At 33.4% G+C, this 26,487-nt stretch overlaps 2 protein-coding genes and 1 long non-coding RNA gene across 4 annotated transcripts in view; all 3 read right to left on the reverse strand.

The window, feature by feature from the left end:
* Positions 1–26,487, reverse strand: part of LOC139501986 (tyrosine-protein phosphatase non-receptor type 11-like) — a 462,346-nt gene that overhangs the window by 96,675 nt on the left and 339,184 nt on the right. The window lies entirely within an intron of this gene.
* Positions 1,140–14,090, reverse strand: LOC139501850 (NFX1-type zinc finger-containing protein 1-like). The gene is made up of 3 exons (XM_071291074.1): positions 14,024–14,090; positions 3,918–10,820; positions 1,140–2,753 (listed from the first exon to the last, which is right to left on the reverse strand). The coding sequence occupies exons 1-3, from the start codon at positions 14,088–14,090 to the stop codon at positions 2,617–2,619; spliced, it is 7,107 nt and encodes a 2,368-aa protein (XP_071147175.1). The 3' UTR covers positions 1,140–2,616.
* Positions 18,279–25,231, reverse strand: LOC139501228 (uncharacterized). Its single transcript, XR_011658493.1, has 3 exons — positions 25,096–25,231; positions 19,519–19,560; positions 18,279–18,449 (listed from the first exon to the last, which is right to left on the reverse strand). It is a non-coding gene; the product is annotated as an uncharacterized lncRNA (long non-coding RNA).

Consider the following 26,487-nt stretch of genomic DNA (forward strand, 5'->3'; position numbering starts at 1 on the left):
GACTGTTGTACCTATATTTGGACAATTTTATCTATTATAACTGTTTTGTTCACGCATCGTTGTAAATATAATGGAATTTGATGCGTCTGTCATACAAGTAAGAGTTTAGCGCTACCACACCGGGTTCTGTCCACCATTTTCTACATTTTAAAATGTCTGTACCAAGGCAGGAATGTGACAGTTGTTGACAATTTGTTTGATATGTTTTATCATTCGATTTTGCCATTTGATTAGGAACTTTCCGTTTTAAAATTGTTCGCGGAGTTCAGTATTTTTGTGATTTTACTTTTTGTTATCAGAACATCGATTAAACTGTTATGATATTGTATAAGTGAATGCAATAAATTGTCAGTGAATGTAATATAGTTTCGATGAATGTTATGTTTTCAATGTTACTTAAAAAAACCCCGTAAACTACCAACTGCCGCAGTTACTTATCATAACAAAGGTATCAATTTTGATATGACAGGAAAACACATGAGTAAACACAGTATCGTATTTGATTCGGACCTCCATTTCTTTGATTCGAAGCTATAAATGAGTCTCATAAAGAAAAACTAGAGTATAGAATCATAAGGCTGGTATACTTTTTGACACATTTTGTTTTTGTTTCTTCGGAATCGTCTAATGCATAGTTCTTAATAGCAGGAGATGATTACAATGACGTTATTACTAGGGTCCATGCATTCAGAGGGTTAATGTGAATTTTATTCGCAGTATGCTGTCTTACATACTTGTGTTGTATGTAATGGGCGTACAAATACAATGCGAATGTTGGTTTTGTTTTGTTTTGTTGTTTTTTCATGAAAAAAAAGGTTTTACTACCTATTTTTTTCAAGTATTTAGTTTAACTTAACACAAAGTAGTAAATTTCTCTTATAGTGCTACTTGTCAGCTGAGGGAATTGACTGGAAGATGCAACAACACTCATGCGCCAAAACAAACCTTAATATCGTATGCAGTGGTTGATATGTTATACAAAGTAGACTATCCATAAAAAATATGTGCTTTTGAACAAGTTGAAAAGACATCGATTTTCCAGGAAATTAACAGTGCGTTTGATGTGTTTGAGCTTTTGATTTTGACATTTGAATTTTCTTTGAGATCGGTATTTTTGGTATTTAAATAATGATGTATAGTTGAATGATTAATTGGTTTTTATTTATTTCCTTCATATATGAAACATTTAACATACATGCTATATATTCTTAACAACATCAAAGTATTGAAGGAGGGAAATATGTATTTACATATAAGGAATACATAAAAGGGTCTATTAGATTTTAAGTATTATAAATGTACAATGACAACATTAGTGCAGATCAAATATATGACATTAGAGTTCATATTTGAAGGTCTGACATAGTTTAAATACAAACCAGTGTTTTAATACGATATTAAACAAATATATAGTGGTGTGAGAATTTTTTTTTAATTCCAAACGAATTACTGCTAATCAGGTCATACATATTGTTAGTCGCTTTAGGATAAGACATACAAAAAAGAAGAAAAAAAAACGTAACGAAAGAAAATTATTATTTTATACATGCAGTCCTTAAAAGGCAATAGCTAATATTTTGAGAAATTACTATTTGGTAATCAGCAGTCAGTTTTGCCCAAGTTTGTCAAAATTAACCCCCAAAACATTTTTTGATTTATTATGGACTTTTAAGTCAAAATCTAACCTCATTCAACCGTATTCATGCGACCTTCAATTTAACACCTTCGTTACGAATGGTTTATAGACGAGTTTCGGAGGTAATCTCATTTAGATGACGTCTTGAATAAAACACACGTCAAATGCTGATGCAAATGATGGAGTTCGTGCATTGTTAATTGTTTGCGTAAGACTTTTTGAAATTTGGAAGTACGTTACAGTAGGTTAAAAAGCAAATCCGATAATTTGAGTCAACTCAGTGAACATGAATTTTACAGCTAATGACCCTTTAATGGATAAGTACAACAACATATATCTGGATAAACATTCTTGACGTATATATAGACTAATATATAAACGATAAGTAATCGTTATTTGCTGCTAGTTTACATAATTTTGTTGAGCATTGGGTGTCCGTCCTATTGACATGTACTTCTTACTGTAATCGACATTTAGCTGTATTAGCAATATTATTAACTTACTACATTTGATAACTATTGGCATTGAGTTATTCTTACTGATACGAACAGGAAACTCCCATTAATGTCACAATTTGATCATTTGAAATGACATCTTCAGGTAGATTGCAAAATGCTTTAAATTACTTATTTTTATTTTCAAAAAATTAGTTGCATATAATTATATTCATATATTGTTGCAAAACACACGCTAACTATGAATGCATACGTATGAAAAAGCAAAAACACTAGACATCATGGTTTTTGGGATGTTATCAAATTTTACCATCCCTCCCTCCCCCCCCCCCCCTGGCCACAACGATAAACAAATACAGGCAGATTTACTATAGTATTGATTATGAAACAGATTGTATAACAAATTATTGCTGGAAGATTAAAGATTTGTCCATAGGGCTCTTAAGAAAAAATACATAATATACTTTATAATGTTAATCAGCATATTATAATTACAAGCAGAAATTAAAATTATAAATGAACTTTTTACAGATTTTCAAAATCCATAGCTCTCTCATTATCGTCAGTTAGAATATGATCAACACCTCCTATTGGCACACCACACTGCGGACACTTTATTTGTTCCACTGGCATGCCACATTCTCCTATAGAATAATAATGCCCTGAAACGAGAGGAATGAAAAACTGGCAAATTGTCTGTTTTACACTCTAGGTTTTTCATTCTGTGTATTGGAATTCATAAAATTTAGCATTTCAAATTTACACAATTTGTTTTCTCTACACTTTTGACGCGTTTGGAAATGTCAGTAATTATTTCAATCAATAACCGAAAAGGAAAAATAACCAATAGAAATTGTTTATGGAAATTGTCTAGATTTTTGATGTAATGCCATTCAGCGGAGAAGTAGGAGTTTTTGATTGAAACAGACTAAATATCAACCTACTTTCGATAGCGCGACGTGGGATCTGAATTGGTACTTATGTGTCATAGTTTTTTGTCTCCTTTTTGTTGCATAACAATTTAACTTAGAGAACCCAATACAGAGCTTATTTGAAGTACACATTATAATATTAAGTATGAAGTTTTAAAGTGAGCCAGTTCGTTATCTTAGTATCAATAAGTTACACACATACAGGCTACACCATCAATGAGTATTTGGTACGTGTAAGTTCATGTAATGCGATTTCTATGCTATAAAATATACTACATTAGTACTAATACGATAGTGTTATGACCTTCTCATATATTTTATGATAATTTGATACTAAACTCCTAACGGGCGGGATTGTGTCTGATATTCATATGATGAAGACATAATCTTTTAATCAGTTTAATCGAGGTATGGAGCTGGGATGTCAGTAATTAGTCGTTTGTTAATTTATATATCATTATCAATTTTTTTATTTTATTTTGTTACCTATTCTGACATCGAACTTATTTTAAACTGAGTTGTATTGTGTGTATTGTTGTGTGTATGCTATTGTGCATTGGCTCGAGATATACGGCTGGGGTTGAGATCTCACAGAACATGTTTAACCCCGTCGTATGTTTGTGCCTGTTCAAAGTCAAGAGCCTCTAGCCTTTGATAGTCTCGTATGATTTTTAACATCAGTTCATTCATATATTTCGTCTAGTAGGACGTACATTATCACTGAATTAGTACACATTTTTGTTAAAGGGCCACCTGAAGCGTGCATACGGATGCTGGATTTTCTCGTTGTGTTGACGACATATCGGTGGTCTTCTGGTGTGTTTTTTTCCGGGTTGTTGTCTCTTGGACATATTCCTCATTTCCATTTTCCATTTTATTGTTTTAATAACGTACCATTTTTACATTTGTACCAATGTCCTGATCCCATAAATTCATTATTCATGGCTCGCTTGATCATTTGCTTTTCCTTAAGTGTGAGACCAATTATTCTAGAAGAGACTTCTTCTGTATCCTGTCGAATTAAAGATAATTCTTCATCTTCCATGACTTCAATAGATTCTAGTTTAAGCAAGTGTTTTTGAATATTATCAGGGAATGGTATTTCTTTTTTTTGTTCAGAAAGTTTTGTTTTGAATTTATGAATATCAACTGTTAGTTGTAGTCGTCGTATTTCTAGATAAAATTCATTCTGTTCTTGTCGTGCATATCTGGTCCGCCTTAAAAACACCCATTTTTCTAGTCGCGTTAGCCATGCTTTTAATAGCCACCGACACTCGGAGGGTAAGGTTTCTATTCTGAAGCTAGAGATTTCTTCATAGAAAGTTAGTTGATCGACTACCGTGTTCAGAATGTCGATTGATCGTGTATGTTTAACTTTGTTCCATAGTTTAGTGAATATGTCGATAGGTATGTCAATTTCATATTTAGTGAGTAACTGTTTTGTAGCAAACCGCTTTGAATGGAGGTCAGTACCTTCTTCAATATTTCGAATGGTTTGAAATACCTCACAAATGTTTTTGTTGATAATTTTAAGTTCGTTACAATATCTTTTTGACTGCGAGATTTTAGTGCTGCACTTTGGGCATTTCAAAGACATGATTTCGTCACTGGGATTATCCAGAACGTTTGAAATATATTTATCTAGTCCATTTACTTCCAAGACGCACTTGCAGTCTTCTAACCGAATAAACATGGCGTTAGCTTCATCTTCATATCCAAATAATATTTCTGTCAAGTTTTCGCATACTTTACAAATACACTTTGAACTTTCGCAGAATAATCCTGAACATTTATGACCACAGTCTAATCTTCTATTACAAAGTGTATTACATTTTTGTCTTTTACAAGGTTCCATACACAATTGTTCGCACTTAAACCTATTTGGACATTCCGCTTTACAATCCCACTTACACAGCTCAATACACTGAATACAACTATCGCCACATCTGCTTTTACATGTATCACCATGAATGCATTGCCGATCGCACTTCTGTTTACAAGGTGGACATCGATAATTGCAACTTTCCTTACAAATATGTCCACATACTAAGTTTCTATTGCATTTTTTCTTACATGGTACATGAAGTCTACCTTGACTACAATCTGAACATGTTCCCTGGCATTTGTGACCACAATCTAATATTCCCGAGCATTCCATTCTACAAGGGGGATCATATTTGGTGCAACAAGCCACTTGTACCGAATGTCTACAGCGAGCGTCTACTGTTATCAACTCCTGGCAGTCATCTTCTGTATTACAAGGATCTGTACAATGTTTCTGACAACGATGACCACAAGATATAATAGCTTGACATTGTTCATTGCATGAAGTTGAATCTGGGTCTAAATGGCACGGCATCTGTTGTTTATGTTGACATTCGGGAATTGTCTTTTCTACCATTTCATTACATTTTCCACATGAGTATGGAAAGTGGCACGTTTTGGAGCATCGATGCCCCAGTTTGCATACTTCTCTGTTACATTGTTTTGAACAGTTGTCGGAATGGTCTGGATCATCTACATGGCACTTCCTTAAACATAAATGTCCACACTTTCTCCTCTCAGAACAAGATTTTTGACATCCTCCATCTGCAACACGGTCAAAGTCGTCCGGATTAGAAATATCAGTCGAATTCTTGTGTTTCTGGCATGTTAGCTGCAACGTAGTGCCAAAACATTGCCTCTTTTCTGCATCATTAACAATATTATTCCATAGTTTTGATTTTGCTTTCAAAAGTTCGAAATTACCTATTGCGTAAAGTCCTATTTTTGCCCGTGATAGAGCAACACAAACCCTGTTTGCCTCTGATAAATAGCCTATTTTATTTTCCTTGTTACTTCTAACAAGAGACAATAATATAATTTCATTTTCCTCCCCCTGATAATTATCTACTGCTTTGACTCTTACGGTCATCTCATTTGATGTTTTGTCGTGATTATTTGAAACTGCTAGACAATTGACAATGCCATCTATATAAGAATCCTTTTTTGAAAACTCGTCTTCTATAGGCCTGATCAATTCGCGAAGAAGACGCACCTGGTCTAGGTAAGTTGACAGCACAGTAATTTTAGAAGATGGATATCCTTGCATTCTGAGATATTTGTACAAATTACAAATAAATAAAGCCTCAAAAGTGTTCTTGTGACTTCTTGAAAGTTCTTCACGCTCCCGATCTTCAAACACTGAATGTGATAAAAAGAACAAATTTGAGTGGATTCCTTTGACATTTTCGTACTTCAAAACACTATGATCGTCTTGCAATGTACGATAAATGTGAGGCACTAGTAGCTGGGATATGATTGGTCTCATTCGATGTTGATACTCTAATTGTTTATATGGGAAGCGTTCACGAATAAGTCTTTCAAACAGGGAAATATTTATTTTGTGTTGCAGTGCAGTCTTGTAGTCGTTGTAAGAAGGGCGCAGTTGTTGGTGGTCGCCAATCATAATTAGTTGCTGACATGATGAGGTTAAACATGCCACCACGTGATGTTCTGGGATTTCGGCAGCTTCTTCAAGAAGAACAATGCTTGGAGAAACTCGTTTAAGAATTTCTATATCTCTTGCAGCTCTTGTTGTAGTACATGCTACAAGTTTTGCCCTCTTCAATATGTTGATATCAGCTATGTGTTGAATCTCTTCATAACGTTCTTGGGCTCTTTTGTAGCTGTTTTCACAATCCTGTATTTCCTTATTGATTGGAATGAGGGACTGGTGAACCCAGTGTTTATATAACTGCCATCTTTCTTCTTCATTGTCAATGTTCCATAAATTGGACACTGAATCTGCTTTTTCAATCGCCATTATTTTTGTACAGCAGAGTTTCTCCTCTATTTTCTTTATGAAACATTTTTTTTCATTATTATCGTATTTCTTCCAAAACCATGGTTTCGTTTGCGATTTCTCTTTCCCAAATACAATCCTTGAAGAAACCACCATTTCAAGTTTTTCTATGTCTAAATGTATCTGTAGATCTTTATTCAATGTTTGTATGCCCTCTTTATCACTATCTACACTTTGATCATCATACCAAGTTTCTTCTTCATCCAAATAATCAAAATCTTCTTCTTCATAACTATTGGACCAATACTTATGTTGTTTAGAACCTACTTGTTGTGATAATGATTCAACATTAAGCCATCTTATTAAAGAATCTTCATTCTGCAGTGCTCTGTACTGTGTGTTAGTAATCACATTAGCTATATAATGGAGCCAGTCTTGATGAACTATTCCCGTCTGAATTTCCTCTTTTAGTTTTTTCAAGTTTTCATGCTCTTTGATCCTAGTTTTGAGATTTGCTCTAGCATTAGATGCCATTACATTTAATTCATCCGAACTTTCATTGTTTGTGTCTGCTTCGACTCCTACCAAGCTAGCACTTTGCTCTTTCTTGCTGTAATTGAAAATTTTGCGTTTAGTCGTCAGATTATATTTTCTCAAAACTTCTGTTTCTGATCTTGATCCTAATCGAACAATATCAGTGGCGTCGGTTTCTCGAAATCGTTTAGAAATGTCAACTAAGAACTGATCTAATGCGTGGTTGGTGTAGCTTAAAAGTAGCATGGGCCCTTGGGTTTCCTGTTGACGCCATATATGCTCATTTTTTAAAAGAAGTTCCGCTATTTTGAGTCCAACTACTGTTTTTCCTGTTCCCGGTGGACCCTGTATTAAGGCAAGCTTACTTTTCATTGATGTGAGAAATGCTTTGTATTGCGATTCGTCCAATTTGAAAAAATCAGCATCAGGCCAGTTTGACTCAGATGTTATATCTATGTTGTATACCTGAAATTCAGAATTCAAACAGCTGATATCAAATCCTTCATATAAATATTTAGGGGATTCAAAATATTCTGGCACATCTCGTTCTATGCTGTTTCCCTTGTTTAACAATTGTTTCCCGAAAGGTAATCTATTTTCTGCAATGAATATTTCACTGTGCATACATTTAAGTGAATGCAATGTATGAAAGTAAGACGGAAAGAATGCTTGGCTTTCAATTAAAAGAATATCAGACTGTTGTAAAATTGTAGACGCATACCCAATATCCTCGATAAATTTAATTTCAAAAATTCCGTTTTGTAGATCATTAGCATTACGCTCTGCGACGGTTGCATACTGAAGAATAGTAAATGTTCTGTTTGTTAAGCAAACAAGAGATCCGAATGTAAGTAGCTTTCTGGTGTTCCAGTTGATTCGACTATAGGGAGCGATATCAAAGCTTATTTTCCAAGTTAATCCGTTTTGTTCATTGCAACAGCGTGTTAGGAAAGTTATATTGGTATAGACCCGAATGTCATCATGTCGCCATCTTTTCTCAAGGCAATCTGGATCTTCATATATACTATCTTTTAAAGATACCAACCCTCTACATAAAGGCCTAATAAAATCTTGACGATGTACCATAAATAGTCTTCGTAAGTAACCTTCTTCTGTTTCATACTCATGATCAATGATAGAACTTTCACATGACTCTATTTCAATAAGATTTGGCAATATAGACAATGTGAAAAGTTTGTTCTCAGTTTGAGGGGTTATTTTTGGATTCCATTTTTCTCTTATTTCTTTGATTAAAGACTCTAGGTCTCTTTGTTGATTCTTATTTTCGACTTTTTCTTGAACACATCTTTCTAAAGAATCTAATGGTTGCATTAAATCGGATGGTCCACTATTGACATGATATACAAGCCCTTTCATCAAAACAAGTAAATTTGTCAGTATGTAAATATGTTCCTGATCAAACTGTAAACGCAGCTTACAAATGATATCTTTAATATCCTTTCGATCAAAGAACTTTCTTTCTTTTAATGGATTGAGAGATTTCTGTACTAATGAATAATGATTAGACTCGCATAACTTACTCATTACGTGTAGAAATAATGACATTTGCTCAATTACCTCATGCTTAAATAGAAATGTGTCTAGTTCTCTACTGCAAGTACTCATATAAGCCGCTAAACTATCGGTATCCATCTTTGATAATTTTGCAACGTCTATCTTTTGATCACATGCTTCAAATCCTGTCTGAGATTTTTTTGTGAATATTTTATTTCCATTGTAAATTTGCCTTGTGTTTTGGGCTCTTGATTTAACGTTTAAACCAGATTGATACCGGTGTTGGCAATTCCTTCTTTGATTTACGATTAACGAAGGTTTGCTTGAGTCATACGTATTGCTATGTGTGTCTTCGTTTTGAACTGTCTTGCAAGTTTTTTCATAAATCGTTAAAGATTCTTCGTGTCCTGTGTCCTCATGTCTGCTCTCCTTTTGATGTATTAGGTGGTTATTCGTATCATGCTCTGCGTTGGTGTCAAAATTTGATTGAGGTAAATAAAAATCCGTATTCAAGCATAGATAGCTTTGTTGTCTTGTACTTCTGTGATCTACATGTGGACTAGAAGTATGTCTTCTTTCCTGTTCTAAATTATTTATTGGTGAAGATTGACCAATATATTCAGTATTTTGTGGTGATTTTGTACCTGATCGTTTATATATGTTTTTTTGCAGTGAACGTTGTTTGTCGACGGAATTATCTTGCCTAACCCGAACGCGAACACTACGATTTCTGTCATTTGAGTAAGATGATCTTTCATGTCGTCTAGGGGAACGAAAAGGTTCTCGACTTCTGTTGTTCTCAGAACGTGACCTTTCAGGTAAATGAGATAAATGAAAATCCGTTTTTATGCATGCATACCTGTGATGTCTTACAGTTCTGTGATCTACATGTGGACTAGAAGTTTGTCTTCTTTCATGTTCTAAATTATTCGTTAGTGAAAATTGCCCTCTATAATCAGTATTTTGTGGTGATTTTGTACGTGATCGTTTATATATCGTTGGTTGCAGTGAACTTTGTTTGTCGACGGAATTATCTTGCCTAACCCGAACGCGAACACTACGATTTCTGTCATTTGAGTAAGATGATCTTTCATGTCGTCTAGGGGAACGAAAAGGTTCTCGACTTCTGTTGTTCTCAGAACGTGACCTTTCAGGTAAATGAGATAAATGAAAATCCGTTTTTATGCATGCATACCTGTGTTGTCTTACAGTTCTGTGATCTACATGTGGACTAGAAGTTTGTTTTCTTTCATGTTCTAAATTATTCGTTAGTGAAAATTGCCCTCTATAATCAGTATTTTGTGGTGATTTTGTACGTGATCGTTTATATAACGTTGGTTGCAGTGAACTTTGTCTATCATAAGAATAATCTGGCCTATCCCGATTGTCAATACTACGATTTCTATTATTTGAAGAGGATGATCTTTTTCGTCGTCTAGGGGAAGGAAGAGGTTCACGACTTCTGTTGTTCGTAGAATTTGACCTTTCATATGTTTTTTTTCTATTTAACGTGTGTTTGTTTCTGGTGCCTTCATTGTGATCGTGTGCATTTTTCTGGTACTTTTTACTGCTTTCCACATGTCTTTCTATGTTTGATGTACTAATTTTCGTTTCCCATATCGAGTCGGTGCTATGTGATTGACCTTTTCGTTTCCCTGACTCATTTTTCTTCCCTTGTGACGAAATGTGTTCCGTTGGTACGTCCGGGTGTCTTTTGTTGGTATCAATTCTGTGATTTCTATGTGTTGTTTTATGTGCAACGCTCGACTCGCATCTCGTTTCAAAGAGATTATTATCCTGACAGTCATTTGAAATTTCCCGAAAATCGGTAATTGATTGGTTGACTGTAATTTGCCCTACTTGTTGACTCAGTGATTTATTTGGTTTTTCACCTAAACGATCAAACACAGATCGTTTATTTGCATCTTGTGTTCTGTTCTGTTTGTATGGAACGCCAAAACTGTCTTGTTATGACAATTTTCATTATATGATTTGCATTTACCTTTATATGATGTGCACTTGTCATTATATGATGTACATTTACCTTTACATGATGTGCACTTGTCATTATATGAAGTGCAAATACCTTTATATGACGTGCAACTATGCTAATATTATGTGCAAGTATCTATATATGATGTCCAAACATCTTTATATGATGTGCAAATATACTTATATGATGTGCATATATACTTATACGATGTGCATATATACGTATATGATGTGCATAAATACTTATATGATGTGCAAATGTTCTTATATGATATGCAAACATACTTATATGATGTGCAAATATTCTTATATGATGTGCAAATATCCTTATATGATGTGCACATATACTTATATTATGTGCAAATGTACTTATATGATGTGCAAACATCCTTATATGATGTGCATTTTCCCTTATATTATGTCCAAACATCTTTATATGATGAGGTTGTGTCATTATATTATGTGCTTGTTATCTGATATCATGTGGTTCGGTTAACTTCATTATATGATGTCGAAACGTCATTATATGATGTTCTTTCATCGTCGTTATGGTCTATGAACACGATTACGATTAGAATGATTACTGTCTACGTCATAACTGATTCCGATCTGCTCCTGCAGAATTAATATAAACCCGGATCAAATCTGTAGCTATCGTTTGGAAAATGGTTGAGATGTAAAAAGAAAAACTTGACATGTTTGATCCTCGATTTTAAGATGAAAAAATCACACCAGATATTATTGGAAATTGTCAAATTGTGAATTGCAAAGTTTAGTTTTAATCAATGGGTCTACAGTAATGAACATACGAGGTCTGCAATAAAGGCCATACAGTTAAAGTTATTAATTAAAGAAATGATTCTTTTATGCCAGACTCTATGCTCATTGTACTAGGCTTATATTGACAATATCTTTATGTCTAGTGTTAGCGGCTTTTTTTTTACAAGAAGTAAATACATGAATTGCCAGTATGTTCATTGTTTTGTAAAGTTTGCTTTGTTGATCATTTTAGCTGTTGAAGTTTGTCTTTATATATCACTTTTCTAAAGAAAGACACAAAAATGGACAAAACCCGGAAATTGATAGGGTAATGACTAATATAATGGACCGGTCATTTGCAACCCCCATAAAGAGGGGATATGAAGAAATTAAGGAAGCCTTTAATTTTGATTTTTTTATAAAATACAATGATGGTATTCAATTGTTTATATTTATAGATTTGACGCAGTATAAGGTTTTTGCGATGTGTTCGTTGTCCGTAAATACTGTGTTGCCAGACAAACACTTTTTAGAAATAAGAGGCCAAAACGGCTCTTAAAACAAGCAATAATTATTCTTAGTTCTTTGATATGCTGAATCTAGCAGTATAATTAGATTTCGGATATTGGACAATATAATAGGTAATTGCCCAATTTCAACTTTTGAAAATCTTAGACCACATTTATTATGTGTCACAAACCTATGATGTGTCAGATAGTGAATAATAAATTAATTCAAATTCAGACCTGTATAAAGCTTGAATGGTTGTCCATACTTGCCCTAACTGTAAAGGGTTCGAACCTCATCGTACTCTCTCCCCCACCCACTAACAACCCACCCACCCCAACCCCAGTAAAAATTAATAGTTTTAACTCGAAAGACGTCAATTTTACGGTGGTGAAAAGTTTATGTCTTTGGAATGATTCTTTTTTTTCCCTATTTCACGGTAATGACTTGGAAAAAAATTAGAGGAACTCCCATCTTTCCTACCCTGTCCCCACCACCAATGACGAAAATGACAATAATTATAATTTACTTATTTTTAAATCTGTTCTTATAATATAAAAAAAGAAGACGTGGTATGATTGCCAATGAGACTCTCCACAAGAGACCAAAATGACACAGAAATTAACACTTATAGATAATCGTAAGGCCTTCAGCAAAGCCCATACCGCACAGTCAGTATAAATGGCCCCGAAATGACAATGTAAAACAATTCAAACGAGAAAATTATTTTGCTAAGAAAAGGTTTCTCTATAAATAATTATCAATATAATAGGCAATAAAACAACAAACTCATAAGAGTCAAAATAGCCCAAAATGAGACCTTAACATTCACCATAGAATATATTCAGACAAATTGCACTATTTTTTTAATCTATTGTAATCTAAAGATAAACGCAAAATATTAAAAGTGACCGTCGTAAATCTTCACTTAGAAAAAAATAAAACACAATTCTCTATATGTCAGAGACAACTAAGCCTCAGTAATCAAAAAATAAATACAGTGTTTTTATGTTCATTCAGACATAAATCTAATTAAATTACAGATATGGTGTGTCCAAGCTATGCTTACGCGGATCTGAAAACGATCCATTCTATTTTCTGTTTAAAGACCATTGGGATTCTCGGTTTTGTCGGATTTATATACACCTTCAAAAATGTGAAGGCTGAATTTCATTGGCTGATGTAATATTTACTAGAACAGAAAGTATCAAAGGACTGAAGTACTGAACATCGGATGACCGCAAGTTCTCGTGGATGGTCACATGCACTTGTCTTAAAGAAAATCACATCCCAATACCTAAAAGTGAGGTTAACTTACAGATGTATATTTATTTCTGAGACAAGTTCGTGCGTGGATGATGAATAAATGACAGGAAATTCAACCTCACCGTAATCACAATTATATTGTAGTGATACAAATTAGTATACTCTGGTTTGTTGTTATATATTAAACTAATATTTGTATATAACAGTTACATGTATACATAATTTTGATTCAAATGCTATATCATTCTATTCTACTATTCTAATAATAGTGCAGTGCAAGTGCATGGTGAAAACTCTTCTATAATAACTCGGATTTTCTAATAGTTTGGATTTATGTAGACATTCATTTTTTCCGCATAAACGTTCTTGAGATGTTCTTCCGCATGCGTTAACATAATTGTTCTGTACGTGTGCATAGATATAACTAACAAATGTATAAATATATTTCTAACGACGCAACATTTTCATATTATTAATTTTATAATGTGTTCTAAAAAAAAATGTTTTAATGAGTATTACTTGAAGCGACAAGGAATGCTATTTTGCACTCGATTCTGTCTGCGTTTTTATACGATTGGTTACATGTACCAGTCAAACTCGAAAGTTAAATCTCTGTTGCGACAATACATCGGAATGCCCTCACGATCATCGTGATGTAAACATGAAGTGTGGGCAGGAGGACGTGTACTTCCTTGTTCCAGGACAAACATTATTGTTTTTATTTTTTCTCTCATTTCCAATGGAAACAATTATTTCATTCCCTTCTGAAAAAGATAAAATATCTTTCAAGAAACTTGGAATCAAACATTTACAAAAAACATGCCCCCCTTCCCACCGCAATCACAAAAATATCAATGGTCAGTATATCTGAACGGCTTTCCTTTCATATTACGGGTAACTTGTGACGGTGCTTTCATGGTAGCATGTAAGCCTCTAGTGTTGCTGGTCGGAGGTTCGAATTCCGTCCGGTTCAAAACCAAAGAGTTTAAAATTGGTATTTGCTGCTTCCCTTCTAAATTAAGTAGTTATATCAAAGACTTGTTCGGCTCGGAATCAGAATAATCTGTCCGGGTAAGGTGAAATGGATTTCTGTGAAGTAGCATGTTAAAAATCTAACTCAGGGTGTCGGTCTATTACAAAAAAGGGTTAATATTCATTTCACATTAATATGTTCTCGTACGAATACGCACCTGTCCCAAGTCAGGAGCCTGTAATTCAGTGGTTGTCTTCTGTTGATGTGTTACATACCGGTTTTTGTTTTTCGTTCATTTTTTGTACATAAAGTATGCCGTTAGTTTTCTCGTTTGAATTGTTTTACATTTGTCATTTCGTGGCCATTTATTGCTGATTATGCGGTATGGGCTTTGCTCATTGTTGAAGGCCGTACGGTGACCTATAGTTGTTTTAAATTTCTGTGTCATTTGGTGTTTTGTGGAGAGTTGTCTCATTGGCAATCATACCAAAAAAAAAAGTAAACAATTAAAGGTTGAATTACGGCCTTCAACACGGAGCTTTTACTCAAACCGAACAGCAAGCTATAAATAAGAGCCACACAATTTGTTTTATCATATTGTCGCCGCTGCAGGGAAATTCTTCAACAAGTTTCTGTATCAATTGATCTTAATCCTCCGCCGAAATGTTTGAAACGTTAATTTTTGTTAAAATGCATTGTCTCACTTTATCTTTAAAATGCACGTTCGCTTAAAAGATTAAAGATCTATTTCTAGAACGTAATAAGTTAACTACATATGCTCATTATTGTAGATCCCGTATATTCATTATTGTAGATCCCGTATATTCATTATTGTAGACCCATCGATAAAAATTCATAATTCGACATCATTTTCCATCAATAATATCTGGTGTGATTTTTTTCATCTTAAATCGAGAACATACTCACCATATCTTTGAAATAAATCCTTATTAGGGACCCGCCTTTAGGCGGGTCGCCCTATAGTGATCAGTCTGTCCGTCCGTCCGTCCGTCCGTAACACTTTAACTTTGTGTCCGCTCCATATCTAGAGAACCATTATGATTTCATACTTTATATTTTACATGTTTATTAACCACCACCAGAGGGCGTGTCATGATGTATGTACAACTTCCTAGGTCAAAGGTCAAGGTCAACAAACCTTGGTTACAGTTGACAACCCTGTGTCCTGTGGTGAAGATCGTGTCCGCTCTATATCTTGAGAACCATTATGATTTCAAAGTTTATACTTGACATGTATATGAACCAACACCAGAGGGTGTGTCATAATTTATGAACGACTGCCTAGGGCAAAGTTCAAGGTCAAAAACTTTGGTTTCAGTTGACAACCCCATGTCCTATGGTAAAGATTGTGTCCGTTCTATATCTTGAGAACCGTTATCATTTTAAAGTTTATACCTGAAATGTATATAAACCAATATCAGAGGGTATGTCATAAGTTATGTACAACTTCCTAGGTCAAAGGTCAAGGTCAAAACTTTGGTTTCAGTTGACAACCCCATGTCCTATGGTAAAGATCGTGTCCGCTCTATATCTTGAGAACCGTTATGATTTCAAAGTTTATACTTGACATGTATATGAACCAACACCAGAGGGTGTGTCATAATTTATGAACGATTGCCTAGGGCAAAGTTCAAGGTCAAAAACTTTGGTTTCAGTTGACAACCCCATGTCCTATGGTAAAGATTGTGTCCGCTCTATATCTTGAGAACCGTTATCATTTTAAAGTTTATACCTGAAATGTATATAAACCAATATCAGAGGGTATGTCATAATTTATGTGCAACTTCCTAGGTCAAAGTCAAGGTCAAAAACTTTGGTTTCAGTTGACAACTTCATGCCCTATGGTAAAGATGGTGTCCGCTCTATATCTTGAGAACCGTTATCATTTCAAAGTTTATACTTGACATGTTTATAAACCAACACCAAAGGGTGTGTCATAATTTATTTACAACTTCCTAGGTCAAATGTCAAGGTCAAAAACTTTGATTTTAGTTTCCAAACCCATGTCCTATGGTAAAGATAAAAAAATTTAATGCACATTATTCACAGCGGGGCCCACAGAGATGGCTCCCATCTCAATGATATCTAGTTGGGAATCAAAATCATTAATCCATTTTTTTTTATGAATGAACTACACATCCCTTTAAAAAGTAAAATCACAAAAATACTGAACTCAGAGGAAAATCAATTCGGAAAGTTCATAATCACATGTCAAAATCAAATAACAAAACGCATCAAAAACGAATGGACAAGAACTGTCATATTCCTGACTTGGTACAGGCATTTTCAGATGTAGAAAATGGTGGATTGAACCTGGTTTTATAGCTAGCTAAACCTCTCACTTGTATGACAGTCGTATTACATTCCTTTATATTGTCACCGATGTTTGAACAAAACAAACAGACACAATAGTTAAAAATGTCAAAAATAGGGGTACTGCAGTCAACATTGTGTTATCATCTTAATCATTGTAAAAATGTAACGAAGAAGCACAAAAAGGCATACATCAAATTAACATCTTCATTTTGATTATATTATACCAATGTATTTGTCTATGTAAAATTCACCCATCAAGGAAGAAATCGTAACAAATCGCACGTGGTAAATGATCACTCGACCAGAAATTTAATGTAATTGAAATTAACATCACAAAAGACTTGATGTACGATAAAATTGAAACTGCTTAACAAATACGGGTAGCCTTTGTTAGAAATTAATAAAGATAAAAAACATACATTTTTTAAATAATTATATATGGTGAGAGGTATAGATATATAGATCGATAATGATTGCAGGTACATGTACATAATGTCATTTGTACAAGGATAGATGATATTTATAAAGGTTAATGATAATAATTTATAGTGGGAGTTTTTTTTTCTCATTTGCTTTTCCCCCGACAAATGAGACTGTAAAAATTGGGGCCCCCTTAGTTGCTCTCCTGCACAACTGATGGTTGATGTTTAAGGTGATTGTTAACAAAATATGTTTCATATTAAAAAAAATCGAAGAACAAACATTGCAAGGTTTTTTCTTTTTACATCTCAACCATTTTCCAAACGATAGCTAAAGATTTGATCCGGGTTTATATTAATTCTGCAGAAGCAGAACGGAATCAGTTATGACGTAGACAGTTATCATTCTAATCGTAGTTATGTTTATTGACCATAACGACGATGAAAGCTCATCATATAATGACGTTTCGACATCATATAATGAAGTTAACCGAACCACATGATATAAGAATACAAGCACATAATATAATGACACAACCACATCATTTAAAGATGTTTGGACATATATAAGGGAAAACGCACATCATATAAGGATATTTGCACATCATATATGTATATTTGCGCATCATATAAGGACATTTGCACATCATATGAGTATATTTTATATTTGCACATCATATAAGTACATTTGCACATCATATGAGTATGTATGCAAATCATATAAGTGTAGTTGAACATCATATAAAGATGTTTGGACATCATATAAAGATACTTGCACATAATATAAGCATATTTGCACGTCATATCAAGGTGTTTGCACATCATATAATGACAAGTGCACATCATATAAAGGTAAATGCACATCATATAATGACAAGTACACATCATATAATGGTAAATGCACATCATATAATGACAAGTGTACATCATATAATGACAAGTGTACATCATATAATGACAAGTGTACATCATATAAAGGTAAATACACATCATATAATGACAAGTGCACATCATATAAAGGTAAATGCACATCATTTAAAGGTAAATGCACATCATATAAAAGTAAATGCACATCATATAATGACAAGTGCACATCATATAAAGGTAAATGTACATCATATAATGAAAAATGGTCATAACAAGACAGTTGTGGCGTTCCATATGTTTGTCTTCTTTATCTTCCTGACGAGGATTGACAGCTATGGCTTCAAAGTCAACGTCTGCGTAATCAATAATGGGTCTTATTGAATTATTTTCATTTAGATTTGGCAGTTTAGAAGTATGATGCATATGTCTTCTTCTTAAGGTCTGTCTGTGTCTTTCCATTTATTGCGTTTAAACTAAATGCAAAAAAATAAGTGAAATATTTAAGAAATAAGTTCATTTAAAACATTGTCTTTCTTTCTTATTCATTTTTCATACAATAATAAAATGTCGACTTACTTTTCCCGGAAAGTGCTATATAACTGAAACAGCTTGATTAAAGTTCAGTTTGTCTTTCAGTATCGGTTTTAAAAGAACATAAAAAAAAATATCAAGCATGTACGTTTCACAAAAAGGAAGAAGGACCTTGTATTTATTGTTTTTGATTTAAGATCAATCAAGTGTGCTTTATCAAACTCAGAAAAGACATGTCATACTTCATTTTAATCGATAAACTACACTTATCTTGTAAATATTTTTGTTGTTGAATAACTCAGGTTTTTTAAAATATGTACAAAAAATAATTCTTAAATAAAAAGTGATAACTGTTCGTACATATTTTTTGCTATTACAGTTATACACAGGTAACTTTACTAAATATATTTCGTTAAAGGGACGATTTTTCATTCTATATTTAACATTTTGACGTTGATGTAAAACATTACATTGGCACTATCTAACGTTTTTTTTTATATCCTGACTATGTATTACTGGTAAAGTATTCAGTCGGTGGTTTTGTTACCTTCTATTACTTACAACCTTTACTTTATACTTATATAAGTACAAACAATTGGTTGGAATGTTTGTGTGTATTGTACCGAGTCCGCATATGTAGATACAATCCGTACAAACTCTTCGATTATTTCCATTAATTTATTTAGAAATTGACAATGAGGGTCGGTTGAATACATTACTTTACGCCAAAGAGATGATTTTAGCTTATCAATTCTGAAATTTCAATTTCTGCATTCCAGCAGCGCCTGCATACGGAGTATATATCTCCCAATTGATACGATATTCCCGGGCTTGTATTTCCTATCATGATTTCCTCGATAAAAGGTTGCAGCTCACAAGGAAGCTATTTAACCAAGAGTTCAAAATGGTGAAGTTGAAGTCATCCCTTCGTAAATTTTACGGATGCCATAACGAGTTTGTTGACCGTTATGGAATAACCGTTTCACAGATAAAATCGAATATGTTACTTACGCCCTAACGAAAATCCACTTCCCTTTTTACCACAAATGTGACCTACAGAATTAAAATATTTACTGGGTTTATAATAACATGAGCAACACGACGGGTGCCGCATGTGGAGTAGGATCTGCTTTCACTTCCGGAGCACATGAGATCAACCCCCGTTTTGTGGGGTTTGTGTTGCTAAGTCTTAAGTTTTGTATGTTGTCTTTTGTACTATTATTTGTCTGTTAGACTTTTGTTTTATTATTTTCAAGCCATGGTGTTGTCAGTTTATTTTTTATCTATGAGTTTGACCGTCTCTCCGGTATCTTTCTACCCTCCTTTATCAGAAAAGGTTAAAATTCAAAACTTTGTGTTTGGATTTGAACAAGCTTTCAGTAAATAGAAGTATTTCAGATTTACTTTGAGTCTTTTGTGTTTTACAAATAACGTAACTGTAAAAATCAGTTAAAAAGGGGATCGTCAAAAGATTGATACAAAGAACAATAAAAACTATAACAAAAACATAATAACATAGATTATAGAACAATCATGTATCTTAATTGTGAAGTATACCCAGATCGAATCCATTCACTGTAATCCCAAAACGCGGTTGGGAAATATAAACACCGAAAGATGGGGCCAAATTGTAAGCATCATAACCCTTCAATAAATGAAAACTAAGAATATGAATTTGTCTTTTTTGTCGAAAGTTGTTGTATACTTTCACCCGTGTGAAACCGAAATATCTAAATCTAGGAAAGGACAGTTTTTTATGTTTATTTTTAAATTAGTAAAAGTAAGTTTCTGAGGGTATATTTAGAGAATGGTTGATAATTTACTGATTAATTAATTGATTATTGTTGAATGCCATTTTTATCACTTTTGTGCTATTTCGTGGCATTCAGTTTTTATTGTAGCCTTTATCTTACAAGATTTTGCGGAAGTGTGAGAAAAAGGGTACACACATTTAGATAATTCTACATTATCACATCGTATCTATATGCACTACTGTAACAACAGCCCACGAAAAGGCCGTGAAATATCTGTGAAATATCACAGGGCCGTAAAAACCCCGTGAAAATACCCCGTGACTTTTGTAAAAAAAAATATTTCTAAAGGCCGTGCAAAATATTTGATGTAAGAAAAAGGCCGTGAAATTTCAGTATCCTGTGAAAAGGCCGTGATAATTTGTCCTTTCATGCCTAATAAAAAATATCACGGCCCTTTTACTGGTTACTGAAACCAGTGAAAAGGCCGTGATATTTTTTCATGTAAATTTTTTCTAATCCTAATTCAGATCTAAAACATCCCATGTGATTATTGTAATATGTTTTTTTTTATTTCCACTCACATTTTTCTAAATATCATATAAACCTTTCACTAAAAATATATGTCTGCAATACTACTGAACAGGACTGACTTGTAAATGGAATCTAAGGCATTCATTGTTATCATTGATACCTTTGTGCCAATAAATATTTTGTATTTGAAGAAAAGTTTTTTTGCTTCTCGTCAGTACATAAACAATGTAATTAAGACATTATTTTAATTGGAACCGAAACATGCAAAAACGAGAACTTCCCGGAATATCAGATCGTATCCGGATTCGTATTTATTTTAAGTAATTGTAACATTTCCGCACGTTGTTTGAAAGACGCAGGTCGATTAATATTTACTTTATAGATGCAATACGAGTGACGGCAAGTTTGAGGTAAGTTAAGTTATTAATATTTTATTATTTTATGCATCATATCACCAAGATATTGATGACGTTTGTGAGCATTTCCATTGTACTGATTTTCACTGAATTTGCAGAAGCCGCGCACAAGTTCACGTTTTCTAAGGCTTACCGGATCCTTTAAATACGATTACGGTTTTGTTTTGTTTATGTATTTGGGAAAAAAAGGGGGGTCCTTTTTCCCCACACTGGCCACATAAAAAAATGACATTTATGTACAGTACACTAGGTAGACATAGACATAGATGATTGGAAATGATTATAATAGCAATAAGCATCTCTGAAATGAAGTTCACTCTGATAATCAGAGTCGAAACCCCCTTTGAATGTGTCGCGAGCTATTTAAGTATTTTCCGACTTGGCCGTCGGGACACAGAGTTAAAAAGGGATAATCCATAGGCGTAGCAGGGAAAGTATTAAATATTTGTACGGCAAAATGTCCATTCTAGAAGGGTTTGTGACATATCATACATTTTCCCATGGAGTCTGTATATAGCATTTTCATTTTTAATAAGCTTCAAAAATCAAAAGCCGGGTAAATTTATGTTGTAATTCAATTTTGTGTTTATTTTTGAGTAGAAAAAAATGACTTTTGTGTTAAATTTTCACTTCTGTTTAACAAAACTCAATTTTGTCTACACAAAAATAAACACAAAATTTTATTTTGTGGCAAAATGTCAGGTCTGTTTGCAAATTAGTTCACATAATCAAAACATTTTCATTAGAATAATTGGTATGGTAATGAGGTGTTTAAAAAATAATTGGTATGGCGAAAGTGCCTGCAGTAAAAGTTGCTACGCCCCTGGACCCCTGTAAAATAAGAACAAAACATGTAGCTGTGACTCATTACGGCCATACAGATTATTACTTCTAAGAAACATTTAAATTTAATAATCTGTCTTAAAAGTGTCTTTAGTCTTTAAAAAAATCTAAAAAAAATAATATAAGTTGACAATACAGAACTTCGTTAACTAATGATGCCATATTGGATAGGGGCAGATTTTCGGGAAAATGGTATGAAAATATGGGAAACCCTATGCATGTTTCTAAGTGGCTGTTCTGTATAAATGATGTGTTTTAGTATTTTTCACACCATTTTCACCTCAAGTATGAAAATCTGCCCCCTATTCAATATGGGGTCATTAACCGTGAAGTCCTGAATTGCATGGCATAATATTGTAGCTGTTTTAAGTACATGTATGTACATAAATGCCAAAAATTCATTTGAATATATAAATAGTTTTTTTGATATACATTGTTAATATTATATGTAATTTTTTTTTAATTTATTCTAGGAATGAAGAGCAAAAGGATATAGCAGTCTTAAGCTTTATATAAAATAGTTCAGGGATCGAGTTTTCAGGTGGCACTTCTTCACGGCCTTTTCACAAACTTTTCACAGCCTTTTCACCACAGTCATTCCACGGCATTGTCACGGATAAGTTTCACGGCCCACCGTAAATTTACCGTGACAAACACTGTAAAAATCACCAGCATTTTTACGGACATTTTCACGGCCAATTTTAGGGGTATTGTTCAAGTAGTGATATAGGACATATGTTTTATTTTTAGGTTTTCAATGCTCTTTTTAAACTACATACTATATTTGGTCTTTTCAACTTTTTTTATTCAAACTTCCAAATGAATTGTTTTATCGATTTTAAAGATTTTAAAAAAAATCCGTAGTTCCATAGTTTACCATTTGAACTTTATTACATCCACATTTGATATGCAATTCTTCAATAAATTTAACTCTTTGATATTTTTATTTACACAATATTTGGTTCCATAATACCCCTTTCCCCAAAAAACAAGTTCAGATTTACTAGACTTTATTTTTGATTTCCTGTTACATATATTTTGCTCATATTAATTTAATATTTGGGGTAATAAAGAAAGTGGGTATATTACTGTTTTATGTTTATTATGTTCGGGCAAAGTGTAGTTGCTTCTTTTATTTTTTTTAAGTTGTTGTTTTTCACTTAAACTCCTGCTTTGATCAAGTTGCCATCTAAAGTTGAACAATGATAAAGATAGAAATATAAAAAAAGTGCGTTTGTTTCAAATTGTAACACAACTTTATCTAGTATTTGCAGATTAAACAGTTCTTTATCTAAAATAAATATTGTATGTCCGGTTGTTATCGAACGATTGAAAGATTTCATTTTAATCAAATGTCATTAACAATGTACAATTAACCTTTAAAAGTTAGTTTCGACAGTATAACAGCATTTATGACAAAAAGTAAAATAAAAGGGAACGCCAAAACAAATTCAAAAAGTCCCTTATCAAATGACATAATCGGAAGCAAGCAAACACTTCAAACGAATAGAAACACTCACCATATTCCTGACATGATATAGACATTTTCCGTAAGAAACAATTCATTTATGTCATACTTTATGCTCATTTCAACATGGTAGGCATTATATTTGTCAATATTTTACACTGAGCGTTAGCAAGGTGCAAAATATGATCAAATATATTGCCTACTCATGTATGATAGAGCATGACATGAAGGAATTATTTCGATTTTAATAGGATAAATATAGTACTTTTATAAGTCGAAGCGTACGAAAATCCCTTAAAAATTTTGAACTGTTTTCGTTTCCTCCCCATGGAGTCTGTATATAGCATTTTCATTTTTAATAAGCTTCAAAAATCAAAAGCCGGGTAAATTTATGTTGTAATTCAATTTTGTGTTTATTTTTGAGTAGAAAAAAATGACTTTTGTGTTAAATTTTCACTTCTGTTTAACAAAACTCAATTTTGTCTACACAAAAATAAACACAAAATTTTATTTTGTGGCAAAATGTCAGGTCTGTTTGCAAATTAGTTCACATAATCAAAACTAAACTAATTTGCATACAAAATTGACTTTTGTCGCTCAATTTTCAAATTAGGTAACAAAAGTAAATGTGTTACAAAAATGAATTTTGTCCTGACAAAAGTAACTAAAGTAACTTTTGTCCACTGAAAGATAATTTTGTATGAACAAATTTCAATTTGTAGTATGCTACAAATTTTGTTAAACTGAACTCATTTTTGTACAAAATTGAATTTTTAGTACAAAACCACAAGCGTCTCATTAGGCGCCCCGTAGCTACTGCCTTCAGGATATAACGAAAGATGTTTTTGTCAAAAGCCTAGGTTCTAAATCTAAGGCCAAAAATGACTTGTTAACTCAATAATGACATTTACCGAGTTTAAAGATTTGATTTAAGGTAATGTGTTATTATGTTTACATTTAAAAGCTGATTTAGACTCCACATTTCATTTACAATATCCTGCTAGATATATATCCTACTGCCACCTCCCCGTGGTGAGCAGGGGGTCACACATATCTGGCGAATTTAAGAGGGCCTCATTCATCATTGGCATGTTATTTAGCTCAAATATCTTATTCCTATTCTTTTTCCCTCAAATGTCCTTAACTTTTTTGTAGTCAAACTTCCCTTTGTATTGCTCACATGTTTTTTGCCTCAGTAGAAAATGAGAAAATGGTGGTCTAAAACTTGTTTCATAGCTGGCTAAACCTCTCTCATAGAATTCGATTATATTTCAACAATGTGTAAACAAAACAAAGAAACATAATGGGTAAAAATGTTTACATTTGGGGTACAGCAGTCTATGTTGTGTTATAATCTTGATCAATGTGAAGACATAAACAAACAGACAATTGACGACGGCGGCCCACCAAATAAGGTTCTTTGTTTTCTGAATTAACGAAAACAGGGATACCACAATAGTGATAATGTAAGTAACAAAATTATATTACTTGAAAATTACCTTCCACATACTGGTAAATACATATATGTAGCGACAAACTGTAATCTCTATCCCGGGTTTTATTGAAACAAACTTACCTAATTGACATGTATATATCTAGCAATGGAAAACCAAACTGTACTTCCTTCTGTCGTGATAATTGTGTATCCGTGCCAAACAAATTCTACATTGAAACTATAGCTATGTTTGAAAACATTTAATATCCGTGTTAGTTATCATTCACTAAAATATGCAATTGGATAAAAGGTACCAGGTTTATAATATGATACAAAATCCTAATTTGGAAATTAAAAGTGTTTACTTGTTTGAACATCATTTTTGAAGCCACAGGCTGAGACTAATATTTTCAAAAAACCATACCTATTCATGCTTTTTTCTTAATTGGAGTTTAAAATTTTTCCAAAAGCTGTATAAGAATAAACACAAATTATAAACCACTACATTATTGCAAACGAATTTGGGCGTTGTCCTCGTGCGTACAGTTTATGTAAACACACGTTAGTTACTAATAACTTTTGCGCACAAGATAGTAAATCTTGCGCACAAGAAAATAATTTTTGCGAACTTATTGTTATTTAATTTTTCCATAACACTCCAGGGCTTCCGTATTATACCCTCGTTGTGGCCGTTTATAATATATCATTTCTGTAATAGGTATACACCAATTAATAGGTGTGTCTAGATAAGAATCCCCGTTGGGCGGAGGCCGGAGTGGTTTCTTATCGAGACAAGTCGTGTCCCGAGGTGTATAACTAAGGTATCCATCAATTGGAAATACAACTTTGAAATGTTGATGGACTCAGTCGAGGATTATGCCAGGCAATGGGCTAAACGTGAAAAGGAAGACGTAGACACTCTATCCGAATGGATTAAGGCAGTGAGGTCGTTAATACAAATCAGAATCAAGAAACTGAATGGGTCCATCAATGCCCATGCTACGTCAATCTTTAAAGACCCAAATGTTGCTAAACACTTATCCGACCTCCATGATAAATATGTTGTTGTCCCCGCAGACAAAGCCCCAAATAACATCGTTTTTGTCTGTAAAAGTCACTACATTAATTGCTTGATAAACGAATTAGGTATAGACAATTCACTTGGAAACTCAACATATACCCTCACAACACTTACGTAATACCAAAGAGGAAATCCTGGATAATCATAGGTCTGTTCTTTGTTCCTTTGGTATTTCAACCAAAGATGAAGAACTGGATCTTCCATCACTGTATTGGATACCTAAACTACATAAGTGTCCTTACAAACAACGGTATATTGCTGGGTCTTCCAAGTGCTCCACGAAACCTCTTTCTAAATTATTAACATCTATTTTATCAGCAATCAAAGACGGGCTTCAAAGTTATTGTGAAACTGCCTATTCTAGAGGTGGCGTGAATCAGATGTGGATACTTAAAAATTCCAAAAATCTTTTAGAGTACATACAATCTAACTCTCTTTCATCTTGTAACAGT

This window comes from Mytilus edulis, chromosome 13 (assembly GCF_963676685.1).
Source record: "Mytilus edulis chromosome 13, xbMytEdul2.2, whole genome shotgun sequence".
NCBI classification, from domain to species: Eukaryota; Metazoa; Mollusca; class Bivalvia; order Mytilida; family Mytilidae; genus Mytilus; species Mytilus edulis.